The sequence below is a fragment of the Musa acuminata genome, chromosome BXJ3-11, assembly GCF_036884655.1.
Source record: "Musa acuminata AAA Group cultivar baxijiao chromosome BXJ3-11, Cavendish_Baxijiao_AAA, whole genome shotgun sequence".
NCBI classification, from domain to species: Eukaryota; Viridiplantae; Streptophyta; class Magnoliopsida; order Zingiberales; family Musaceae; genus Musa; species Musa acuminata.
In genome coordinates this window covers 29,278,632-29,302,364 of record NC_088359.1, presented here as the reverse complement: position 1 = coordinate 29,302,364, position 23,733 = coordinate 29,278,632, and the positions used below count along the sequence as shown (strand labels likewise).

Sequence of the window (23,733 nt, the reverse complement as noted above, 5' to 3'; positions counted from 1 at the left end):
CTGATGTTGGGATTGAGCCATTTTGCCGACCGTGTCATCATCAGTGACTCCAATCATTCGGTGTCTTGACGAACATATGTCATCTTTAGACCCAACTAAGTAAACTAATAATACCCCACAGCCAATCATTTACGCCCTTCGAGTCTTCAACTTGACGGATTCCATCTCCACCATGAATATATATATATATATGCTAAATCCTAATATCATTTATAAATGCTATAAACTATTTCATTTATATCAACCAACTTTCATGAATACCACTGGAGAAAAGATCGAGGAACACAAAAAAGAAAAAGAAAACATACAACAAATACAAAAAAGAATGTGATATTTGTCAGATGAATCAGAGACAACGTAAGAAGAAACATTGTGATGTGAAGATATGAACTCAAGAGAAAATAATAAAAGCAAAAGAAAAAATAAATTGTGATGTGTGGTAATATGCACTCCATTTCTCTGTAGTTGACCAGATCACAGAAAACTCGGCGCACGCGATAACGCCCTTCGTCCCCCGGTCGGCTCGGACCGGGAGTCGACCCGGTCCGGGCCGTACGCGCCGCCGCAGGCCGCTACGGCCCGCTCCAGGGCCCCCACCACCTCCCCCATCGTCGGCCGCTCTTGCCCCTCCGCCCGCACGCACTCCGCCGCCACGTACCCCACGTACGCCACCGCCTCCACCTCCTCCGCCGACGCCTGCGCCACCCGCCTGTCCATCACCCGCGCGATGTCGTCCGCCTCGATGTACGGCACCGCCATCTCCACCACGTTCCGTGGCGTCGCGCTGCCCTCCGCCTCCTCCGCCTCGTCCCCCTCCTCGCTCCCCGCCACCTGCTGGCTCCGGTGGATGGCCTTGCACCCCGTCACCAGCTCCAGCAACACCACCCCGAAGCTGTAGACGTCGCTCTTCTCCGTCAGCCGCCGCAGCCGGTAGTACTCCGGGTCCATGTAACCCAACGTGCCGGCGGCGACGCTCCCCTCGTCGTCGGGGCTCGTCAGCGACAGCCCGAAGTCGGCTACCTTGGCCGTCCACTCCGCATCGAGCAGGATGTTGGAGGACTTGATGTCGCGGTGGATGATGGCCGGCACCGCGTAGGCGTGCAGGTACTCGATCCCCCGCGCCGCGTCGAGGGCCAGCCGCAGCCGCGCTGTCCACGAACTCAGCGGCGACGGCGGGGTCATGGGCCGCCGGTGGAGGTTGTCGTGCAGAGTGCCGTTGGTCATGTACTCGTACACCAGCACACGCTCCCCGCGCTCTCGGCAGAAGCCTAGCAGGCGGAGCAGGTTCTTGTGGTTGACGCGCGACAACAGAGCGAGCTCGGAGTAGAAGGCGCGCTCCCGCTGATGCTCGTCCCGCAGGCGAAGCTGTTCGTGCCGCCGCGACGTGGACGGCGCCGCGGCCGCCGGGACGTCCGCGCGCTTGATCGCCACGTCGCGCCCGCCGGGGAGCGTCGCACGGTAGACAGCGCCGAAGCTGCCAGACCCGATCTTGTGCGCCTCCGAGAAGTTGTTGGTGATCTTGGCGAGAAACTGTAGCGAAAACTCTTCCACCGTCCCGCCGCCCACCTGGCCGTCGAGGAACGTCTCCATCTGCGAAGACAGTGCCGCCGCCGCAGTCCGCCTCCATCGGCCCAATTGCACGGTGTCGTAAAGCCAGCCATTACTCTGCTTCTTGAGAGCAAGGGAGACCAAGAAGCTCAACAAGGCCAACAACGCCAAGCCGAATCCCACGGATCCAAGAACCGCCACCAATAAAATCCTCTTCTTGCTACCACGGCTTGCTTGTTGCGGACTGGTGGAAGAATTGGAGCTGAGCTGGAACTTGCAGGACTGGCAGATGCCCTCTTCGGAAGGGCACATGTTGCCGGAACCCGCCAGAAACCCGCAGGTGCAGATCGAGGTCGGCGTGCAGGTCCCGGGCAGGACCCTGCCGTACATGGTGTGGTTGCGCCGGAACTCCTCGTTGCCCCAACAAACCACCGAGAAATTGAACATCAGAATGCCGCAGAGTGTATCGCCCCTCGCCTGGATCCCGATGAATTGCTCGCCGGCGAGGAAGTCTGGGGGCCGAGAGCCCTCCCCCCAGCAGCGGACGGTTCCGTTGGACCGCAGGACGCAGGTCTTGCTCTCGCCCAGCGCCATGGATACGATGTCGAGGGGATCGGAAGGCACTTCCGGAGCCCCCGTGCCCCAGCAGGTCAGCCGGCCATCGTCGAAGACTCCACAGGCGTGCCGGCTCCCCGCGGCGACCATGCTGAAGTTGCCGACCGGCACCTTCCTGACGACCACCGTATCGTTCCCGAAGCACCGGATGGCGCCGCATCCCAGCCGCCCGCACACGAAGTTCCGCCCCACGGCGATCTCGGAGAAGTTCATCCCGGCGGGGACCCGCATCTCCTCCCACCGCCAGCACCGAGGCCGGTGCGCCCCGCCGATCAGGCCGCAGACGTGGTTGTCGCCGGAGGCGAGCGCCGTGAGCGGCGTCCCCCAGTAGACCCGCTTCTCGTAGATCTCATTTTCATGGAAGGCCCACCACCGCATGGTGGCGTTGGAACCATCGGCCGGCACGGTAAGGCCGCAAAGGAAGCCATTGCCCGCGGCGACCGCGGCGTAGGGCGTCTCCGGGGATTCGTACAGCCTGCTCTGGCTCCGGTTGGAGGCGTTGGTGCAGCAGATGTCGTACTTGTAGGCGACAGCCGACGGCACGAGGGCACAGACTAAGGTGACGTTGGAGGAATGGGAGACGGCGAGGGTGGAGAAAGGGGGGGAGGAGGCGACGACCGACGGCGGGGTGGAGACGCAAAGGAGGAGAAGGAAGACGAGGAGGAGGAAGAGGGGCAGGGATTTGGTGGGGTTTGAAGGAGGCATTGCGATATGGTGGTGGAGAATGTCATCGTAACCTGGAGGAGCGCAGAGAGTGGGGGAGTAGTAGTTGTAGCAGTAGTCCCCAAAGAAACGGCCCTTCGTGGTGTGCTGTGTTAGGTTTGGTGGAAGAGACGGGAAAGGCCGGGCGGAGGCTGCAGTCACGGCTTCGAAGCCCGCACTGACCAACGACCATTTCATACACACACAGACACAACTCTCTCTCTCTCTCTCTCTCTCTCTCTAATAATTGAGTGAAACTTGGGAGGAGAACATATGGTCAGTAAACAATGGAGTGAGAAGGGGTTGGACTCAACTTATATGTAATAATTTTAATCACCATGAGAATTCAAATTCAGATTGACTAATGAGTAAAAGAATCTATGAAAGAACAAATAAATAGTGAGATAGTGAAAATGATCGAAACCGGTTTGACAAATTAGGGTCATCAGTAAATGAAAGAGTCATTAAATTTAATTTGAAGGATTTATTATCAGTCACCAAAGCAATGTTGATTTTTCATTTGATATTTTTATCAGTCCATTCAATAAATGAGGTGAGCTTATTATTAAGATATAAAAGAAAAATGTAAGAAGATTTCATTTAAAATTATAATTAAATATTTAAATTCCAAATAATTGAGATTTTGCTATTTAGTGTTTTTTTATGAATGAATTCTGATCTGCTCCTTCAATCAGGATGAAAAAGAAAGGTTATTCCAAACAATTTACTATTTAGTGCTATTGTAGTTTTTTTTTTTTAATGAATTAATTCTGATCTGTTCCCTCAATCAGCGCGAAAAAGAAAGGTTATTCCTCCATATAATTTTCATTTGTTCATGGATTCTACTTTCAAGCAATCCAATGTTGTTGAACTTATTCCAGATGAAACAGAAGGAAAATTTCTTGATATTAGCTCTTTTTTTTATAAGATTCACTCTAACAAGCAACATTTGTAAAGATGATAATTTTGTCAGGGCAATGAAAGCAACCAAGAGAATGGTTGGTTGCCAAAGGATGAGAATCTGAGGTGCAGGACTGTTCAATCCCAGCATGCAATGTGGAAGGTGACAACTGAGTAAAGGACATGAAGTTTGGTTGACTTTTCTAAAGGTTGGTGGGTTTCTTTTACATCTCACACTTTCTACACTTTCATCATTGTTCTCTATGCTTTTGCTTGTCTCTTTAAACCATGGGGACCAAGTTAAGAACATGCAGACATAGACAGTTCAACCTCAGAGTTCATGGAGACTGTAGATTGGATTTCTCAGTTGAGAAACATTCAGTTCACACTTTTGATACCTTCATTTGATCAAACTTTCTCTAAACACTAAAAGAGCTTTAAACTGCACAATTTAAGTTCCTTCTTTCATGTAAGATGCTGTGAAAGCTTAATCACTGTCCCTTGGACACCAAAAAGTGCATATCGATTCTGATACTGATTTCATAGCCAATTCAGATACTAATTGTGATTACAATTGGAATCAAAATGACTCTTTTACAACAAGTAGGAGGGAGAGAAGATATGTATAACTTTGATGATGTATCTAGAATATCTGCAAGGTGGTCCTCTATGAATACCACTAGAGAAAGAAGACTTCTCAATTTGGTCTGACCATTACCTACTTTGCTGTTTGAAAGCAATTCAATAAGAGGCTGGATAGAGACAGATAGGTCCCCAAAAGATTTTTCTTCTGTCAAATAAGAATAGTGGAAGAAAGACAACAAGGTGGCTTTGTTCAGATAATTCTGAATATGAATCAAGCAGATAACTCCATTGACAGGGTTTAATCATTTGGAGCAGGTAGGTTTGGAAATTATAATATCAATTATCTATGGATTGCAAGTTCAGCTTAGCTGATCTGCTGACTTGTTCATCTTCTCATGAAGCAACCTGCTTGAGCAATGACACCTCTAATCATGGGCCAGACAGAACCTAGGCAGAAGTAATTGTCTCGAGTATAGCTTTAAGCTTGTAACCAAACTGTTAAAGAGACAAGTTGATGAGTGGCAGCTTCTGTCAGAAGTGATGATTCCAAACCGATCAATAGCAGAAGCAAGCATCTCTTGGCTGTTGTCTATTGCCACAGTGAAACATCCAGTGCTAAGTCCAGTAGAACATTCAGTTGAAAGCTTAAGGATAACTAATCAAGTCATTGTCAAACCAGTGAGCAAGTAACAAATTGTCAATTAGGCTATCTTGTTGAGCACTTTTGTTTGCCTCCTCAACAGCATCTCCATAAGGGAAATGCTTGATGGACCTATCTGTAGGAATAGATTGAAAGAAAGCTTGGTTTCCCTCTCAGGTTGAACATGACTTCATTGTGTGAAAAATGGAAGTTATGGTGATGAGAAATCTGATGTTGAATGTCTGTCCTGTGTAAATGTTTCACTTCAGTGTACTACTAAAATGTACTAGTACATGCCAATTCTCTAGTGGTACCATACACTAAAAACATAGAAGTAAATGTTCCACTTCTGTTGTTTTGGTAGTGGTACTACTAACACATAGAAGTACATGTTTTACCTTAGTTCAAATTGATCATTTCAGCTATAGTCAACTCCTGCATTTGGAAGATAAAGTATGTTCTATTTCTCAGTTGAGTTGAACACTTAATTTCTCTTTTATTTTTTGATGGGACATTGATGAACCACTTGACCAAATGCAAAAATGGCCAAGCTGCACAACAAATCATCAAATGCCACCACAACAACAGTGAAGTTTCTGAGTTTGCCATCACTCCACATTTCTTGTGTTCTCAGAAACCAAATAAAAACAGAAGCTCTGTTTGTGTTTAGTCTCCATCTTGTCCATTGTAAAAATAAGATCAAGTTTGGTAGAGAAGTAATATCACAAGCACAACAAAAATGAATGCCAAGGAGAAGGGCTGTGGAAATTGCATGAGAATCTTGTGGATCATGAACCACTCCACATTTTGCTCTCAAATTGTCAAACAAGAATGAAGCTGTTTCATGGCACATGTAGCTGAAATTTCTCAAAGAAAAGACATGTAGCTGAACTAATGTCAGCAATGGGCACTCAGCCACATCATTGACTTCCTTCAGTTTTGCAGACTGTCTTGTGCTTCAAAATTTATGGCTGATCCAATGGAATAAGACCTCAGGATCTGTCCAAAGAAGAAAAGGCCATGTCTTTTGGCTTTCTCCATTTAAGTTTACCAATGATCTGATTCTTCAAATTTCTACTGTTTCATGGTCTTTCATTCAAAGTTTTGCCTTGACAACAGTTGTATCATGTATCAAAATTCATGGCCATTGCTTTTGGTGTCTGACTTACCTAACTCCACAAAACATTGTCAAGATAAAAGCTAGAGAGGTTGCATCATTCTTGCATGTGCAGCCCCCACACACTGATGTGGTCACAACAAAGGTCACTTAGTGAGGCTCCAACTATTGTGTAGCCTGCAGAACCAGAATGAAATCTCCAAATATGAAGTCAGAGATTATTCATAGTGTGCATCCAACCACTGTTTGATGATTCAGTGGAAAGAAATTATGACTAATCTAAAAGAGTAGAAAATAAGCAGTGCTCTCACTTATATCTTTATTTTCATTTCTCAACCAGCATTCACTATGAAAGTTCCTTCTGCAGTCCCAAAGATCATCCATTTACATTAAGAACAGTTTTTCCAACATCAATAACTACACATTTCTGATAGTCATCTGTCATCCACTGGCTACTATAATTTCTCCATGATCCTGACATGCTGTTCTTTACAAGTAAAACAAGCATGGCACATGGTCGAAGACAGTCAAATCCAGCTACTTGCTACCTAACATCTATTCCAATTCCCCTTTTGCTTCAGCTAACAGAAGATGCAGTCACCACGCATGGATGTTGATGCCTCACCATAATACATACATACATACATACATACATATATGTGTATGTATGTATGTATGTATGTATGTATGTATGTATGTATGTATGTATGTATGTATAATCTTTGAGCCTCAGAAGAAAAAGAAAGCAAAGTCACCACTTGGCCTCAAAAACTAAACAGAGGAGAAAAGAAAAGGATATTAATCAGTAGAGATCGCAGATTAATTGACATGGTGATTGTTTATAGGCTGAAGTACCAAATGATCAGAGATAGGAAAGGATTCTTCTGTATTGATGCTCAAGCTGATCCACACAGTTGAATTGACATGCTAAATTCTGTATGCTGCTTTCTTCAATTGCAGCTTCCTCTTCATCTGTCTTGAAAGTGACATGTTTCTCTACGACTGTGAGGCCATAAGAAATTGGTTGGCTGTCAATTTTTGCCATCCAAAACCCAGAGGAAGAATATCATGATGCTACCTACTTTGTTAGGTATAGTGTTGATAAGTCATTGGCACGATGGGCTCATAAGGAATTGTCTACTTTGGACGATGAGCATACCTGCAAGGTTCTACCCTTTCCTTTTAGGAGTAAGGACCCGACAGACTTAAGAGTCTTTGATTTTCCTACTCTTCAATCAATATGGAACTAAATGTCTTTTTCAGTGCTCTCTCCCATAGGAGAGCCAAGGGCTCAAGGCTCTCCTTCTAGTGCCAATTTGATAAGTCAATTTTATTATCATTAGTGTGACAGGCTCACGAGGAATTGTCTGCTTGAAGCGGTAGGCGAATCCATACGATTTTACCTCATGAATTCCAAAAGATACATTTGTTGGTAAGGATGACCCGATCGATTTATAAGTCTTTGGTTTTCTATTCCTTAATCGATATATGACTAAATATCTTTATCAAGTACAAACAAACTAAATGGTAAGAACGTAGTACCAGATCTTCCAAGATTGTTTACAGATAGAGAGCTGGTTGTTTCAGTCTTAACATTCTTCCATGGATCTTTCTGCACTTGAAGTTGTCCTCTAGTAGTCACCATTTTCCATATATCTTCACTTCAAATAGCAGGACAATCCTTATCTAATAAAGCCTATCTTTAGGATTTTACTTTTATTTTTTATTTTTTATTTACTTTTGTGTTGTTCTGGTGGATAACTTTTTGCTTTTCTCTTTTGCCAGTTGTTTAACCCAATCTTCTTCTTTGCATAGAAAAATCCTAAGTAGATTAAGAAGAAGAGCAGCAGCAAACAAACAGTAAGAGTAAGAATGAAGATTATATTAGGATCTTCTAAAAGTAAAATATTTAATTTTATTTTTTTTTAATATCTGACCATTTACCGTTGAATACGTATTAATTCTTTTTGAGCATATGTGATAACGTGAGAAAAAATAATATCAAATATTTTACTTTCGTAAATATAAAAATTTTAATATAAAATTAAAAAATATAAACATTAAACTACTGAACAAAAACTAATTCGGCACGTGCAAGACAAGCAATCCGGCTCTGAATTGGATGTTCACGTGCTCGACAAGCAATCCGGCCCTGAATTGGATGTTCCCTTCCCTATCAAACCTCAGACGGGAGCCACGGCACCGCTCGACCTCATCCTCACTTACGACCGTCTCGTAGGGTAGTGCCCAGCAAGCTCTGTGGCAGGAGTACCGTGTTCCCTGCCTCGCTTAGCACAGGTGATCGTCCACACCTTTCGTGAACCGGATCAGGTGGCGAGCTTGGACGCCTCCATGTGCAATTGCCGACCGGAAGCTTGCGTCGAAGCTGAGCCCATCGCAAGCCCATCGCATGCCGCCACCTTTTTCCACACGCTCTCGGATGCCCTCCACGCCCCATTCTTCTCCCACCACACCCTCCTCACACAGTCATCGATCCTTCTTTTTAAGGGCGAACGCAGATGCATGCGTTCCATCGACAAGCTCGATTTCCACTTGCGATGTACTCGTCATCCACGAGCTCGACCTGTGCGTCCCTCGGCGTCGGTGATCCGACGGGCCTGAGCGACGATTTGTTGATGGACATCCTGGTACGGCTGCCCTTGAGGTCTTTGATCCGATGCAACAGCGTCTGCAGATCCTGGCGTCGACTGATCTCTGACGGTGGCGGCTACCTCCAGACACGGCTCCCCTTGATCGCGTCCGCTATCTTCTACCGCTGCGGTGTCGCCGAGATCGACGACAAACCGAGGTACGCATGCACGACCAGCGGGGGTGCCCTCGAGTGCAACAGCCTCTGTTTCTTCCCGTTCCACCGGGAATCTGCCATCGTTGACTGCAGCAATGGCTTGATACTTTGCCGCTCCAGCCTCGGCTCCACGCTTCACGTCGCGAACCCGACGACAAGAAGGTGGATCGAGCTCCCGAAGCCCCGCAGGAGGAGCCAACTCTCAATACTGGCCTTCGACCCGTGCCACTCTGCGGAGTACAGGGTCGTCTCCTTCACCGGCTGGCTAGCGCAGGGGGCGAAGATAGAGGTATTCGCGTCGCATAGGAGGAGTTGGGTCGAGCACCAGGTGCAATGGGGACTCCCCTCCGACGCCATGTCCACCACCATTCGCTACTTCGACGGCGTCCTCTACATCCTCGCCTATCCAGATCAAGTCGTCGGGATCGACCTCACCACCATGGCCTGCCGCAAGATCGAGTTGCCGGAGGCCACGAAGCAGGAAGGGCGCGTCGGCAGATCCAGCGGCCGTCTTTGCTACTCCCACAGGGATGGCGATCAGCTAAAGATTTGGGTGCTTGGAGATCCCAATGGGGGTGATCACTGGCTGCTGAGACATGTCATCGGCACTCAAAAGCTGGTGCAACGGTGTCCTGAAACGAGCCGTTCCTCTATCTTCTCTTCACTGCCAATCAACCAGTTCAAGTTCCTGGGATTCCATCCACAGAGAGAGATGATCTACTTGTGGCTGCCGGGGAAGATTGTAAGCTATGATCTAGGCAAGCGTTTGATGGAGGAGGCTTATGAGTTTGGGAAGGAGACGGAGGGAGCGTTCGTCGTCCAGCTTTGTCTGTACCCCTTCTCGAGCCACGTGTCGGACTGCGTAGCTGATGTGAGGGTGTAGCAAGCATCAGAGGGTGGTCGGTGGTGAAGACGTGATTGGAACTTTCATGATTCGAATAAATGATTTTTATGTTATTTAATATCTTCAGTAAGAAATAAGCTTGATTTCATTATCATACGATGGCCTAACCCTTTGATTGGGGATTGAAACTGCGTAAGAGTAATATGAACTTAAATACTTCTGACCAGTATTAATGCTCATTTAACTTTATTTATCATAATATCATCGATTTTATCGACGAAAGCATAAAAATAATGAGTAAAAAAATAATTTTAATATTTTAATTATATTTTTGATGATGACGATTGACGATGCCATTGGAGGTTATGGGTAACTGTTGTAGATGAGGAAGGTGAGCAATGGCTCAGCAACTTGATGTTATGTATCTATGTCGACATTGCTCAGCAACTATATCAACATCAATGTAAATACAAAACGATGAAAAAGCCACTTGGCATCTGCATCAGTGTTGACACAAATGCAGATGCAAAGTATCGCTTAACATCTATGTTAGTACAAATATAGATGCAAGTACAAAATGAGATCTCTGCATGTATATTAGCACCGATAATGATGTGAGGAAGGTGGTGTCATTTTGCATCTACATCAATGTCGATACAGATGTTGAGCGGTACTAGCGCAGAAGCATAGCGTCAGCATTTGTGTTATCCTCTTTCTCCTTCCTTTGTCTCATTCTTGTCATTTGCTCTACCTCTTCATAAACAATAGTCACTCATAGCTCCCAATGATGTCACCATTGAAAACATAACTAGAATGTTAAAATTATCATTTTACCTATCGTATTTTGTACTTTCGTCGATAAAACCAATAGTGTTAGGATAAATAAAATTACATGTTTCACTTTTATAGGGAATAAACTATAATTAGCCTAATTATATATATATATATATATATATATATATATATATATATATCTCCAAATAAGTTAATTTATGCCTTAACGAGGAACTATAGATCATACCTAATAAGTTAATTATATATATATATAATTAACTATATATCTCCAAATAAGTTAATTATATATATATATATATATATATATATATATATATATATATATATATATATATATCTCCAAATAAGTTAATTTATGCCTTAACGAGGAACTATAGATCATACCTAATAACTTATTGTAGACACTATAGTAATAAGTGATTGACATTTTATCAAATACGTGATTAACATCTTAGCAACACATAACTAATATCTTAGTATTATATTAAAGGAAGATATTTGAATTGACGAAGAAATCATTGATGGCTTCAAGATGCCCGGATTTGATACATAATTAAGTACACACTAATGCATGGATTATTTGGGTTGTCGTCTTGAATCTCTAACTCTAATTCCCTCAAACACTCTTCCAATAATTATGATCATCTATCTTACGACAAAAACCCTAACATATACTACCATTAGACATGCTAATTGTTGCGGGAAACAACTGTATGCCGTGGCCTCGGGGCCGACGCGGCTTGGTTCGGGTCCGAATGCGCAGGGATCTGGCGTGGCGTTCCTCGGGACAGCTGGGGTGGCTGGTTGCGATGGCCCGGGCGGGATGTTGCGTGGGGAGTAAGGCTTTTCCGCGGTGTTGGGAAGATGCAACCTCGCCCTTGTACCTGCGCACAGGTCGGGTCGGAAGCTCGGCCCGACCCCTCCAACGATCAAGTTAGAAGATGTGGAAGGAGTTTTTTAGTGAAGAAGTCTCCTCCCCTTTCGTTTAGAACTCGGGGGTATTTATAGGGCGGTTTAGTGTTACCTGATGTGCCTGCCTGCGGGAGGCAGGATCGTACCTCTGACGGCGTCTGACATTGTCATTGACGTTGCGTGGGGAACCGAACTGCCGCAGGGTATGGGCGAGCTTCAGTCGTCGTCCTCCTCTGCCTCGGTCAAGCACGCGGGGTCAGACAACGATGAAGTCGTTGTCTGAGAGCGGATGACGTCAGCGCATGTTGAGTCAGCATTATTGCCCTCCTCCTCGGACAGAGTGGCACCCAGGTGAGGCCGACGTCGTGACACGTCATGTCGCCATTATTACCCCTATCACTAATCATCTCTAATTTAACTAATATATTTAAACATTGAGTTTTGTTAGACATACCCCATGTTTTTACTCGCAATCAAATTATAATGTTCTTGAGAAAATATTGCGATTAAATCTAAATTACTTTGGAGTTCACAACTAGAATCCATCGAATACGTATCAAAATTGAGGTAGATTGAACTAGTTAAATGGTATACGATGTTAAACTAAATCGATTTTAATCTAGTCTGAATTAAGTTAGATTTTTACAAACATTAATTGTAAAAAATGAATCTAACAAGTCTCATTTAGACAAAGAAATTAGAAATAGAAGTTTCCAAAATTTTACCTAATGAATTTAAATGCGAACAATCAATATCGCCAAAAAGAGTGATTTAAAAATTAGTCTCCAACCCCTTGTAAAATGCAAAAAAATATATTGTCATATATAAATACAAAATCGACTAAATGTGTAAATGCTAAATAATAGTTCCAAAAGAAAGAAATTAGCTTGCAAATTGTAAAAGGATAAAGAAAATGATAATCTATACAAAAATAAAGGAGAGAAATTCAAGAAGCCTCGATACAAAGAGACCTTAAAAAGAAGTCTAAAAACTTTTACCGAATACAAAAATATATTTTTCAAACAATAAAATAAAAATATTTTGATCAACTTGGAAAATACAAGAGAAAAAAAAATATCACTTAACTTAGATTCTCACAAACATTGATTGCGAACAATGAATTTAAATAAGTCCCATTTAGAAGGAGAAACTAGAAAAAGAAGTTTCCAAACTTTTTACCTAATGAATTGAAATACAAACAATCAATCTTGTCAAAAAGAGTGATTTAAAAATTAGTCTCCAAACTTTTGCAAAAATCAAATGCAAAAAAAAATTATTGTGATATATATATATTGTGTAAATGCCAAATAAGCGATACAAAAGAAATAAATTATATTATAAATTGAAAAAGGAGAAAGAAAATGACAATCAAGAAGTCTCGTTAAGAAGAGAACTTGAAAATAAGTCTAAAAATTTTTACCCAATAAAAAAGATATGTTCAAAGAAGAAAAAAATATATTGTGCAACGAGGAAAAGATAAAATGAAAAAAAAAATAAAATGTAACAAAGAAAGAAAAAAATTATTGTGATATATATATATATATATATATATATATATATATATATATATATATATATATGTGTGTGTGTGTGTGTGTGTGTAAATGCCAAATAAGCGACACAAAAGAAAGAAATTATATTGTAAATTAGAAAAGGAGAAAGGAAATAACAATTAAGAAGCCTCGTTAGAAAGAGAACTTGAAAATAAGTCTAAAAACTTTTACCCAATAAAAAAAGATATGTTCAAATAAGAAAAATGATATATAAAAATATATTGTACAATGAGGAAAAGATAAAATGAAAAAAACAAAGTGTAATAAAAACGTGGTCGGCAGGATTCGAACCTGCGCGGGCAGAGCCCACATGATTTCTAGTCATGCCCGATAACCACTCCGGCACGACCACAATTGATGATTAATGTGTATTTAATTTTCTTATTAATGGTTATGTTACATTCTAATGTTCTTAATTAATGCCCATAATAAGGCATCATAATCGGTGATAGAAAAAATACTAATTTATAATTAGAAAATGATAAAAACCATCAATCTACATGCTCATAATGATATTCGAACAAAAATTATTTTTAAAGATTTATTTTACACATAATATTCTCCTAACCCTAAATAGTTAGGACGGATTTCGTCATTTTCTCTCTCTATTTCTTTACTTTGTCAAGCTAGCTAACTTATGAATTAGAAGTCTATTCTTGACATCGTTCTTTATATTAAACGATCACATCAAGATCATACCACCTTGGGGGCTTAAGACTTCAAACATGATCGTGGTTTCCTATATAGATTAGTCATAAATTAAGTTGGACCGACTAACATCCAGTCAACCATTGACATTAACCTTATAATTTTAGAATTAAAATAAGGATCCAATATATTGCATGAATGAGCATCACAGATGACTTGACATATTCTCGTAATGAAACAATTTATCATTTCCTTCGTTCCTTAGTTGGCACAGTTTGAAACCATGTAGACTCTTTAGTGATAGTCATAACCACTAATCACTACTAAGCACTTTAACTAGACATTGGTTCAATCACACTAGAATGCTCGAGACCACGATATCCCATGTTCTCCGATAATTGAGGTAGAGGGACCTAAACATTCAGAATTCTACATTAGTAGAGGGAGGAATGAATTGATACATGTATCGAGAATTCCACCTAAGTAGAGGGAGGAATGCGTTGATAGCATCGAGAGGTCCTCCTTCATCCCAAAAATTTAAGAGGAGCTAATCCACTCGAGCTTTCGTCTCTCGAAAAATAACACCGATCAAAACTTTTCATATTCAAATGATTATTTATGACATGTCTAACACTTTGATGTATCAGTCTTTCTCAACCATTCTTCATGAGTTAGTATAGTAGACGTTGATTAAGGTACACTTAAATTGAACTAGGTTACACTAATCATCTAAGAATTAATTATCATAATTTTAAGAATTAGTTGTCATAATTTAAAAAAAATAAAAAATAATATTAATCATCTAATAATCACATTCTAATTATTCTGCGAAAAGTCTGAGTTGGTTTAGTGGAAGTTGATATAATTATACTCAAAATTAAATTAAGTTATACTCATATTACACTCGATAACAATATCTTATAAAAAAATCTTCAATTTCAATTGGATTTAGTTCATAATTTTTTATCATTTATAAAAGTGAAAACGAATATGGTGACATTTGGTGAAAAAAAAAAATAATGGGGGCTTTTTTGGTTAAATGCCCAATCAATTATTACTACCAATCATCAAATATCATAGAAAGTATTAGGTTGGATGTGCTGCTCAAAATAATTTGGACGTGTCCATATTAACGTGAGGAAGAGGAGGCAGGACAGCGGTCCATCGCTGGCATACGCGCATCTCGTTGCAAAACGTATTTGTCGGGAACGGTCAAGATTCGAATTAGATGAATACATGAACAGAGTCCAACGCTGCTATTAGAGCCATTTATTTGGTTTATTTTGGCAGGGATGAGAAATTATTTTATTTTCATTAAGAAAATTATTATTATTTGTTATAATTATAAATAATTTCTCTTGCAAATAATTCTCTCTCAAATTCCCACAAAACCAAACCAATGCTCTGTCTCCATAAAGATTGTTGGAGGAAGATATAATCATGTAGATCTCAAATTGGGTAGATTCTTGAGTTTTGAGGTTGCTTCCAATATCCACATTTATGGCTAATCAACCTCTGCTTACACCTTTCCATCTCAGGCATTGAGAAATTAGTTCTTGTAATTACAAATTACTCAATCTCAGGCATTGAGTAACATGTCCATAATGAATGACCAGAACAAGTACACATCTTTCTCCAAACTAATTACAAATTAATTCTTGTAATTAGTTGCAATTATTTTTTTTATTAAATTAATTATAATTATTTAAAATTTTAATCATATAAAATTATTTTTTTAATCCTATATAAAAATCTTAATGTTTCACTTTCATAACTATAAGATTTCAATATAATTTTTAAAAATATAAAAATATAAGAAATTAAAATACTAAAGATGATTAATTATAAAAGATAATATACAATTAACCCTCATCAAAGTATCATCAACATGATGTTTTAGGGGATTTGACAAAATGCAATCTAGGAAGCAACATGACGACAGTAGAGCTGCATGACATGCATTATTACTGTTAATGGAGAAGAATCAGTCATAAGGAACAAGCCAATGGAAAATCTTAGAGAGTTGGAATATCTTGTTGAAGTTGCAACCCTGCTAAAATTTCTACCATCTATAAAGTAGCTAAGATAAATATCCAGCAAGTCATAGCACACTGACATACATACGAAAACATGTGCAGCACACATCCATCACCAGGAAAATAATTGTTTGAGCAAGTTACTAACCTACCATATGTGTGAAACACACAAGAACCAGAACCATCACAAATCATCACCATACTGACTATACCCAAGAAGATTACAGTAAACATGAGTTTGGCACAATGTCTTTAATGCCATATTAATCTCGAGGCGACATAACTCAGGCAAGAAAACCATAACAATGGCAATTGATCAAAGAAAGTTCTAAAGAATTTACATGGCTCAACTGCTGGACACAAGCAAGCCACCAAAGTCGTGGTTCTACTGGCCAAAAATAAGAAATGTTTTCGGTTTGATAAAAGAACAAAACCCTTAGGAAGCCGTTGATTGTTTGAGATAAGCAATCAGATCTGCACGCTCTTTTGGCTTCTTCAGACCAGGAAAAACCATCTTAGTACCAGGAATATACTGCACCAACAAGAAAATACCATAAGGAAAAGAAAATACAAGAAAATTGTACTAATAAAAACGTTGATTCCATATAAAGTTGTAACAATCCTGTAATCTCCAGTACAGGCTCCATTTTGTAATTCAAGAAGTCTGTGGATAAGTAACTGAATATTTGCTGGGCATTGAGATGTATCAGTATTCCCAATAATTCGACAAGTGTTGAACTATGTTATTTATTTTGGCTGCACCAGTGTTCCATTACCACTAGAACTCTCAACTTTACCCAGCAGGTCTATGTACAAAAGAATTATTGCACCACCACGAACATCAACTCAACCGACAACACCAGTAGATGCAGAGCCTCCCATAAAGGTAAAAAAAAAATTAAGTAAAGGAGATCAAATTTCAAACTCTTCTATCAACGATATTTGTAGAAACCAGCCAACAAATATTACAATTAGGGTCTCTACTGACCGATTCAGGACAAAATAAAGACCATTATATATATATATATATATATATTCTCTTCTCTTCTTCTCCTCTTATCTTCTTCTATCTCCTCATCAGGCACTGGTCCATATGCAGAAAAGATTCAATTCAATATATTTATTGTGCAGAATCCTTTCTAGGAATCCCTTAGATTAGGATTCCCATGAGTCACCAGGTCCCCCTTCTTTCTCTTATCTCCCCTCATCTGCATCATCTCTCCCATTCTCAATGGGAAAGCTGCAACGATGACAAGACAACAACAATCCTACACTTATATCCCTCCTAATCTTTTACAAAAGGTGAGGCCTGCTCGTACTATTTCTTCTTCCTTATATGAAGGATTAATAGTTAATTGATAATATAGTAATTCCCCTCAATATAGCTACTTTCCTGAAAATGATTTGCTACAAAACTTTGAGCAGTCCCCATATACAACACTATAAGTGTTTCATTACATTCCTCAGTAAGCAATGTGGTGACCTAACAGTATCAAACAATATGATGAGAAAATAATAAAGTACTTCTGCCCCTGGACTAAGAAAGGAAATTCTTTCATGTTTCTTATAAATTCAAACTACTTATCACGTGGAACTAGCCAACAACAGGTCTTCGCCCGCCCCAAACACACAGAAAATTGTGAAAAAAGCAGAGGAAAAGAAGCCCTAATCCTAATACTCAACCAAGCATAGAATTTGTAGAAATTGCAATTGAATAGCAAAAAATGGACATGCACAGCAGAAAGAATGCTAGCCAAAGGTTCATTCGTACCTTCTTAGGGTTAAGCAAGTAATCGTACAAAGTTGATTCCTCCCATACCACAGCCATGTTCTTGTTTGCAGTAGAGTAGGAGTATCCTGGAGTCGTACCAGATTGCCTTCCAAAAAGGCCATTCAAATTGGGTCCTGTGCGTAACAAAGAACCAATTATCCTCAAGGACACAAATTCTACTCGATGAAGCAAATATTGTCAGACAGTTATCGAAGCTTCAACATGGGCAAATAAAACGAAAATGCTATTCAGCTAAAATGAACAATCGGGACAAAATACATCGATCACAAAACTTTACGGCATAAAAAAGGGGGAACGCAGACAACGAAAACAACCAAAGAATTGCAGGATTCCAAAGATCTAATCCAAGCAGGGTAGCGCGTGTCCAAGAAAGCAGCCTTAAATACTAGAGGAACCAGATCTCATTTACAATGACAACCTAGATCGTCAAGAATCTCGCACCAGATCATATGAAAGAACCAATAATATGGACCATCAGGAATCACATCAAAACAGAGACTTTGATCAACCTTGCTTGTGACCGGCGCCCTTATCGACGGTGTGGCACTGGGCGCACTTGGTCTTGAAGATCTTCTCTCCGGCATTGGGATCGCCCGGCGGAGCTTCCGCGAAGGACGCCATCGATCGCCCTCCAAAGAGCTGCTCTCTCGATCTGAATCCGAGCGCTAGGGTTTCGTACTGTTTCCTCTTGCTTCGCGTCCATCTTCCACACGCCTATCGTCTCTGTATAAAAGATCAGCGATTATTAATTACCTATATTACCCTCCAGATTTTGCCAAAATTCCGAAGATATACTCAATAACATCCAATAAATAAAACAAATCATAGAGGTATATTAGTCATACAATACTGTTCTGGAACACGGGGTTCGATTTGGGACGGATTCTTCCGATTTGGTAGACGGCGGCGGAGGCGCCACGTGCTCGAATGCATGTGGTCGAATTACACAAAAGTCCCGATAATTTACGTGAAATAACACAATAGTCCTATCAAGTTCACAACGGAGACCCGAAAAATGATAATAAATTTTCTTCAATTTTCTTGGTTGATTTTTCGGAAAAGGACTTCGTTCTTGAGTTTCTATCACTGATTATTTCATTAATGGGATTTGAATTACATCTTATATGGTATATGATGTTTAAAATATTAGTTTAAACTTAATACGTGTCATCCTAAATAGTAGTAGGAAATAGAAGTCTTTCACTTACCATGTTAGCATTTGCTAGATAGAAATTATTTAATTATTATTATTTGTTACGTGATATATTCATATTCATAGCAAGCGATAAAGAGGAGCCCAACTATAAAATATAACTTAAGGCATAATTCTTCTTATCCTCATCTATTTCAGAAGTCTAACTTATGTATCAAAGAGAACGAACCCCACCCAACATTGGTTGAAGTGTAAGTTGGACCATATCAAACATCGAGAGGAACATTAGATAAATGAAAGGATTCTTAATGCAAGTCGTGCCGATTGAGTGTTCCATATCCGTGGATTTCCCTCTATCAACCCATTTTATATGAATATTTTATACACGACGATTAAGATAAATGCTTATAGTGGTGGGATCGATGGTTTTGATAGAATCGTTCGTAGCTCAGTGGTGTAGGAATTCACATTTGCTCCGTGGTGTTGGTTGTGCATCATGCCTGCCTCCGTCGTCTTTGTGTTCTTGTAAGTCAAATGACAACACAAAATATCATCGATCTAATATATCTAATGAGAACGTATAGATCATCATGCATTAGTTGTATTAATATAAATGCATTGGTATTTATTAAGATGATGACAACATGCAGTAGTACACTGAGCTATTCGTTCGAGGCTGTACGCCATCCATCGACCTCCAGTCAGCAGGTCATCCATCACTCGAGAATGCAACAGCACATCTTGCCGTTGCTTCCACCGGTGGGATCAGGAACGCAAATCACGGCGGCGGGAGAGTGGCCTGCTGCCGCACACGGCTCAGCACAGTCGTCCTTGGTGTGGCATCCTCCGACGAAGTCACATTTACCATGATACTGATCCACCGAATACCCTACCAATCAACGAAACCATTCCAAGTCAGCTGATGTGAGATATGATGTGATGTGAGATACTGATTCATATTTCTTCTTTCTTTTTTGTTTCTTGAGTTTTGATTAGTCCTCTATCAAACAACATGGGATGTGATGTGAGGTCTTAAGACGATTCTTCCTTCAGACTCTCGAAAGCACCATGAGTGAGAGAGAGAGAGAGAGAGAGAGAGAGAGAGAGAGAGAGAGAGAGAACGAGGAGGCCAAAAACCCTAATGGATGCCATCTCTAAATGAACCAGTGATCACAAGAGGACTCAAGTTGCAGACCCCAATAAATTGAAGCTGCAAGATAATGATGATGATGATTTATCCAATATGTATTATCAGAAAAATCAATATAAAGTTAAATATATTGGTTGGTATGCTCCAAGTTTTCCTTTGGGAAATATGGTGGTGAGCGTAGTCATCTTATAGACTCCATGAAATCTAAGGAAATAGTCTTAATGAGCTACTCTACTCGGTTCATGGGATCATAGAGATTTGAAGGATTGAATCATGAAGCATATTGAGGCTAAATTTACTCCTCAAGAAGCATCTCAAAATCATGTACAAATGGTTCTTGCATTCGTGATCAAACTAATCAAGCAATAACTTATTCCTTGAGAATTAGAACTATTTGATTCATCGAATCATACATCAAGAAACTAATTAGTTTAGTATGGAAATTTGTCTTGTGCTTGGAATCAAACTCATTAAGCATATCTCTCTACTAAGAGTAAGTTTGAATTCAACCCAAGGTTTCAAATTATTAATTTCAAGTGAGAAAATTTATGGAATAAATCTAATTACTAATCTATTTAGTAACTTATATCAATCCAATTAATTATTATATCTCTATGTGAAATATTAGTGTGTTGCATATCTCCTATTCTAAGACCAGATGATAATGCTATATTCTTATATCATAAATTTGTTGCTTATAATTATTGATATTTTCATGCTAATAGATTTGACCATGGTTTGATTCGAATTGAAATTGAACCAAAATTGAATCTACTCAATGGTCTATCAATTCTAAACTTAACTGGAACCATTTAAAAAAACCTAATAATCAAAGCTTATGAATACTTATATGTCATTAGATGGATTATATATATATATATATATATATATATATATATATATATATATATCCACTTTTTAAATATTAGGAATAAAATGATACCTTTTCTATTTTAAAAATTAAAATTAAAATTTAACAAAGAACCCGTGGTTCGAATAGAAACTAGAATCGTCGATTCTAGTTTCGATTCTAGAATCGATCCTATATGGTTTAGTTCTGATTCCCAACATTTAGGAATCGAAACTATTAGCTCCGAAATCAAAACTATCGATTTCAAGACCAAAGTCAGGAATATATCTTCAAGCAATCGAGAGCCTCTCTCATCCAAACATGTCAAACTTCTCCTCCCAAAAAAATCCATGAACAAAAAATAATTATTGAATAAAAAAAGCTAAAATGACTAGTTAATGGTTAAAATGCTTAGTCAAGTCAACTAAATGTTTAATAAGTGTGTTGACTTAGAATTAAGAGGAGAGATTATAAATTTTCCTCTTCTAATTATTAACAGGATTTTGGTGTCAACAACAAATGTTAGGATCTATTGCATATCGAGTAACTCTTTAACTGGACTTTCTGTAAGTATACGTAATATTTAAATAGGAATAAGAAGTTAGAGAGTCATCAATAGTATTTACACTGAATTCAAATAATGAAACGATAAAAAATATATATATAGGTGACAAGTGATCCTAATATATACCGGTGGATGTCACAAGCATGACTAAAGATAAAACCAGCAGACTAACGATGAGAACAGAGATCTTGGAAGCCATTTGTGATGAACCTGATGAAAAAAATAATTGAGAATAGAAGATTGGTTTTTTGTGAATAATGGTGTCGAAGAAAGGCTATTAAATAGAATCTTTACGACCCCATGAGATTTGCTCCACACTAATCTTGGGTTTAGTCTTATTTGATGGAAATTATAAGTATTCATTGAGCATATTTGAAGTATGATATGTGAGAGATGATTCATTGAACCAAAATATGAAAAATAAAATATTTTATTTGGATTTACTCTTCTGGAAGTATATAAAAAATATATCCATATATATATATATATATATATATATATATATATATATATATCTATTTAACTTAATCGATAAGTTGTTCCATTGATATTGGTTTTGGTTTATTCGATGGTTCTCTTGTTGAGTTTATTTAACGAGTTTATCTCGGTATATAATTTATAAGACCGGATACATTTAACTAAAGTTAGAAAACAAAATTTCTTTTCCAAATTCATTCTAATAGATCTCATTTAGTGAATCATCGATGAGCCGGTTTTAGAACAAAATCGATCAATCAATCTTTGTCCATGTATTTGATGGCGAGGGAGGGGGATAAGGCCTCTCCCAATTGAGATACTTGGTTCTTGGTGATCATGTGCACTGACCAATTCAGATTTAAGCCCCGATCCAAATAGGCCCTGATAAAAAAATATCATCCCTTTTAACCCATGTTGGAAGTAGGGTCCCCTTCACCTTGAATCTCTCCTAAGCCACAAGATAGTAGCCATTTGCCCTCTTGTAAGCTTACAAGCAGGAGTGGAATATGTTCAACATGCAATGATGTCGACATAGCAACATTCCTCGATAAAGTTAATCAAATAGTATCTAGGGTTGTATGTCATCTAAGATGATGATATCCTCCGTCAGTCCACACATGTCACAATTAGTGGATGAAGGGAGAACTGAAGTTCAACCTCCATGACATCAACATACAAGCAGAGGCACGTGCACATCGAGTGATATGGATGTTACTCGACTAAAGAAACTTACATTTAGTGCTTATCTAGGATGGAGTATTTTAGGTGTAAGCGTTCTTGATACTCGAGGGTCAAAATAGAGCTCTTCATGATTTGAAGATCTATAACGATCTTTGGGTTTATCATGATCACCTTACTCAAGGAGAAAAAAATGACAAGGCACTCCCTCTCATTTTTAGGCTATTCAAAGATAGGACTTCGACTACCTTGACCACGTATTGGTTGAGAGAGCAAGACTCAAATGGTAAGAAAGAGGATATCTTTTCGACCTAACAAAGGAGACTAAGATTGATAATTGTCAGAGGTCCAGGAGGTAAAGAGGTGAGGATAAAAGACTTAGAGAACTCAAGTGATGGCTCAAGATGCAAAGTGAGCCCCAAAACAATGGGAGAGACTTCTTACAACCTTAAATCTCCACTTCGACTCCCAAAAGTCCCATCACGCTTTCTACTCAACTTTTCCACTCGATCTCCAATAGACTCAACACTTTGTAAATTTTTCGCTCGTTGAAGTATTAACTAAAGAAAAGGCTAACAGACCATTAGAGCCCACCATACAAGTCATGCCCAATGCATTCTTCTTGAGCTAAAAATAGAAAATACACCCGAGACATTCTTCTTGTGCTAAATATAAAAAAATACCTAACATAGCATCAAAAATGTGTTCGAGATACTTTTCTAGAGCTAAGCATTAAAAATATACTCAAAATGTCATACTTGGGTTGAACATAAAAAATACAACCAAAATATCATTTTCGGACTAAGTATAAAAAAATACACCCGAGATGCCCTTCCTAGATTAAGCAGAAAAATGACTAGTTTCTTAGGGTTAATGTTCAAGTAGAAGAAAAAAATTATAGCTTATCACGTAATGAAAATTCATAAGATCTTAATAGATTGAAGGGATTGTATTTTCAAATGCCATATTTGCATGGTAGAGGGGATGTTGGAATTTAGTATCCAACGAAATGTTTTCTAGTAACTTAAGATTTTATATTTGTCACCCAACTAAAATCTTTATCAAATGTTCAAAAGAGTAGGTTTGTGGACAAGTGGTCGTGAACATGCTCTTTTTGCTATCCTATTCATCCATTAGTTTCATGCTACAAAAAGATGAGTTGCTATCCTTTGTCAATTGGATTTGGCCATCGACAAGTATTTGAACTACATATAGAATTCATTATTGTTGGTGTCTATTCATCAGTCCTTTGGTTTTCCAATTACAATAATTGATTTGGGCTTCTTTATGTCATTAAACGTAGCTCTTAAGATGGTAAACCATGTGAATCTTTTTTTCCAATTAATTATTTTACACATAGATTAAGA

The 23,733-nt window shown here is 39.5% G+C and overlaps 3 protein-coding genes and 1 non-coding gene across 4 annotated transcripts; 1 reads left to right on the top strand and 3 right to left on the bottom strand.

The window, feature by feature from the left end:
• Positions 1-314: 314 nt before the first annotated feature.
• On the bottom strand, positions 315-3,102 carry LOC103971868 (serine/threonine-protein kinase-like protein CCR4). The gene has a single exon (XM_009386011.3). The coding sequence runs from the start codon at positions 3,061-3,063 to the stop codon at positions 475-477; it is 2,589 nt and encodes an 862-aa protein (XP_009384286.2). The 5' UTR covers positions 3,064-3,102; the 3' UTR covers positions 315-474.
• A 5,500-nt stretch (positions 3,103-8,602) lies between these two features.
• Positions 8,603-9,870, top strand: LOC135652446 (uncharacterized). The gene is made up of 2 exons (XM_065173377.1): positions 8,603-8,916; positions 9,034-9,870. Exons 1-2 carry the CDS (start codon positions 8,627-8,629, stop codon positions 9,794-9,796), a joined length of 1,053 nt encoding a protein of 350 aa, XP_065029449.1. The 5' UTR covers positions 8,603-8,626; the 3' UTR covers positions 9,797-9,870.
• Positions 9,871-13,287: 3,417 nt separating this feature from the next.
• Positions 13,288-13,369, bottom strand: TRNAS-AGA (transfer RNA serine (anticodon AGA)). The gene has a single exon. It is a non-coding gene; the product is annotated as a tRNA-Ser (tRNA).
• Positions 13,370-15,885: 2,516 nt separating this feature from the next.
• LOC103971867 (cytochrome c) lies at positions 15,886-18,207 on the bottom strand. Its single transcript, XM_009386010.3, has 3 exons — positions 18,003-18,207; positions 17,473-17,606; positions 15,886-16,233 (listed from the first exon to the last, which is right to left on the bottom strand). Exons 1-3 carry the CDS (start codon positions 18,112-18,114, stop codon positions 16,138-16,140), a joined length of 342 nt encoding a protein of 113 aa, XP_009384285.1. The 5' UTR covers positions 18,115-18,207; the 3' UTR covers positions 15,886-16,137.
• Positions 18,208-23,733: the final 5,526 nt, after the last annotated feature.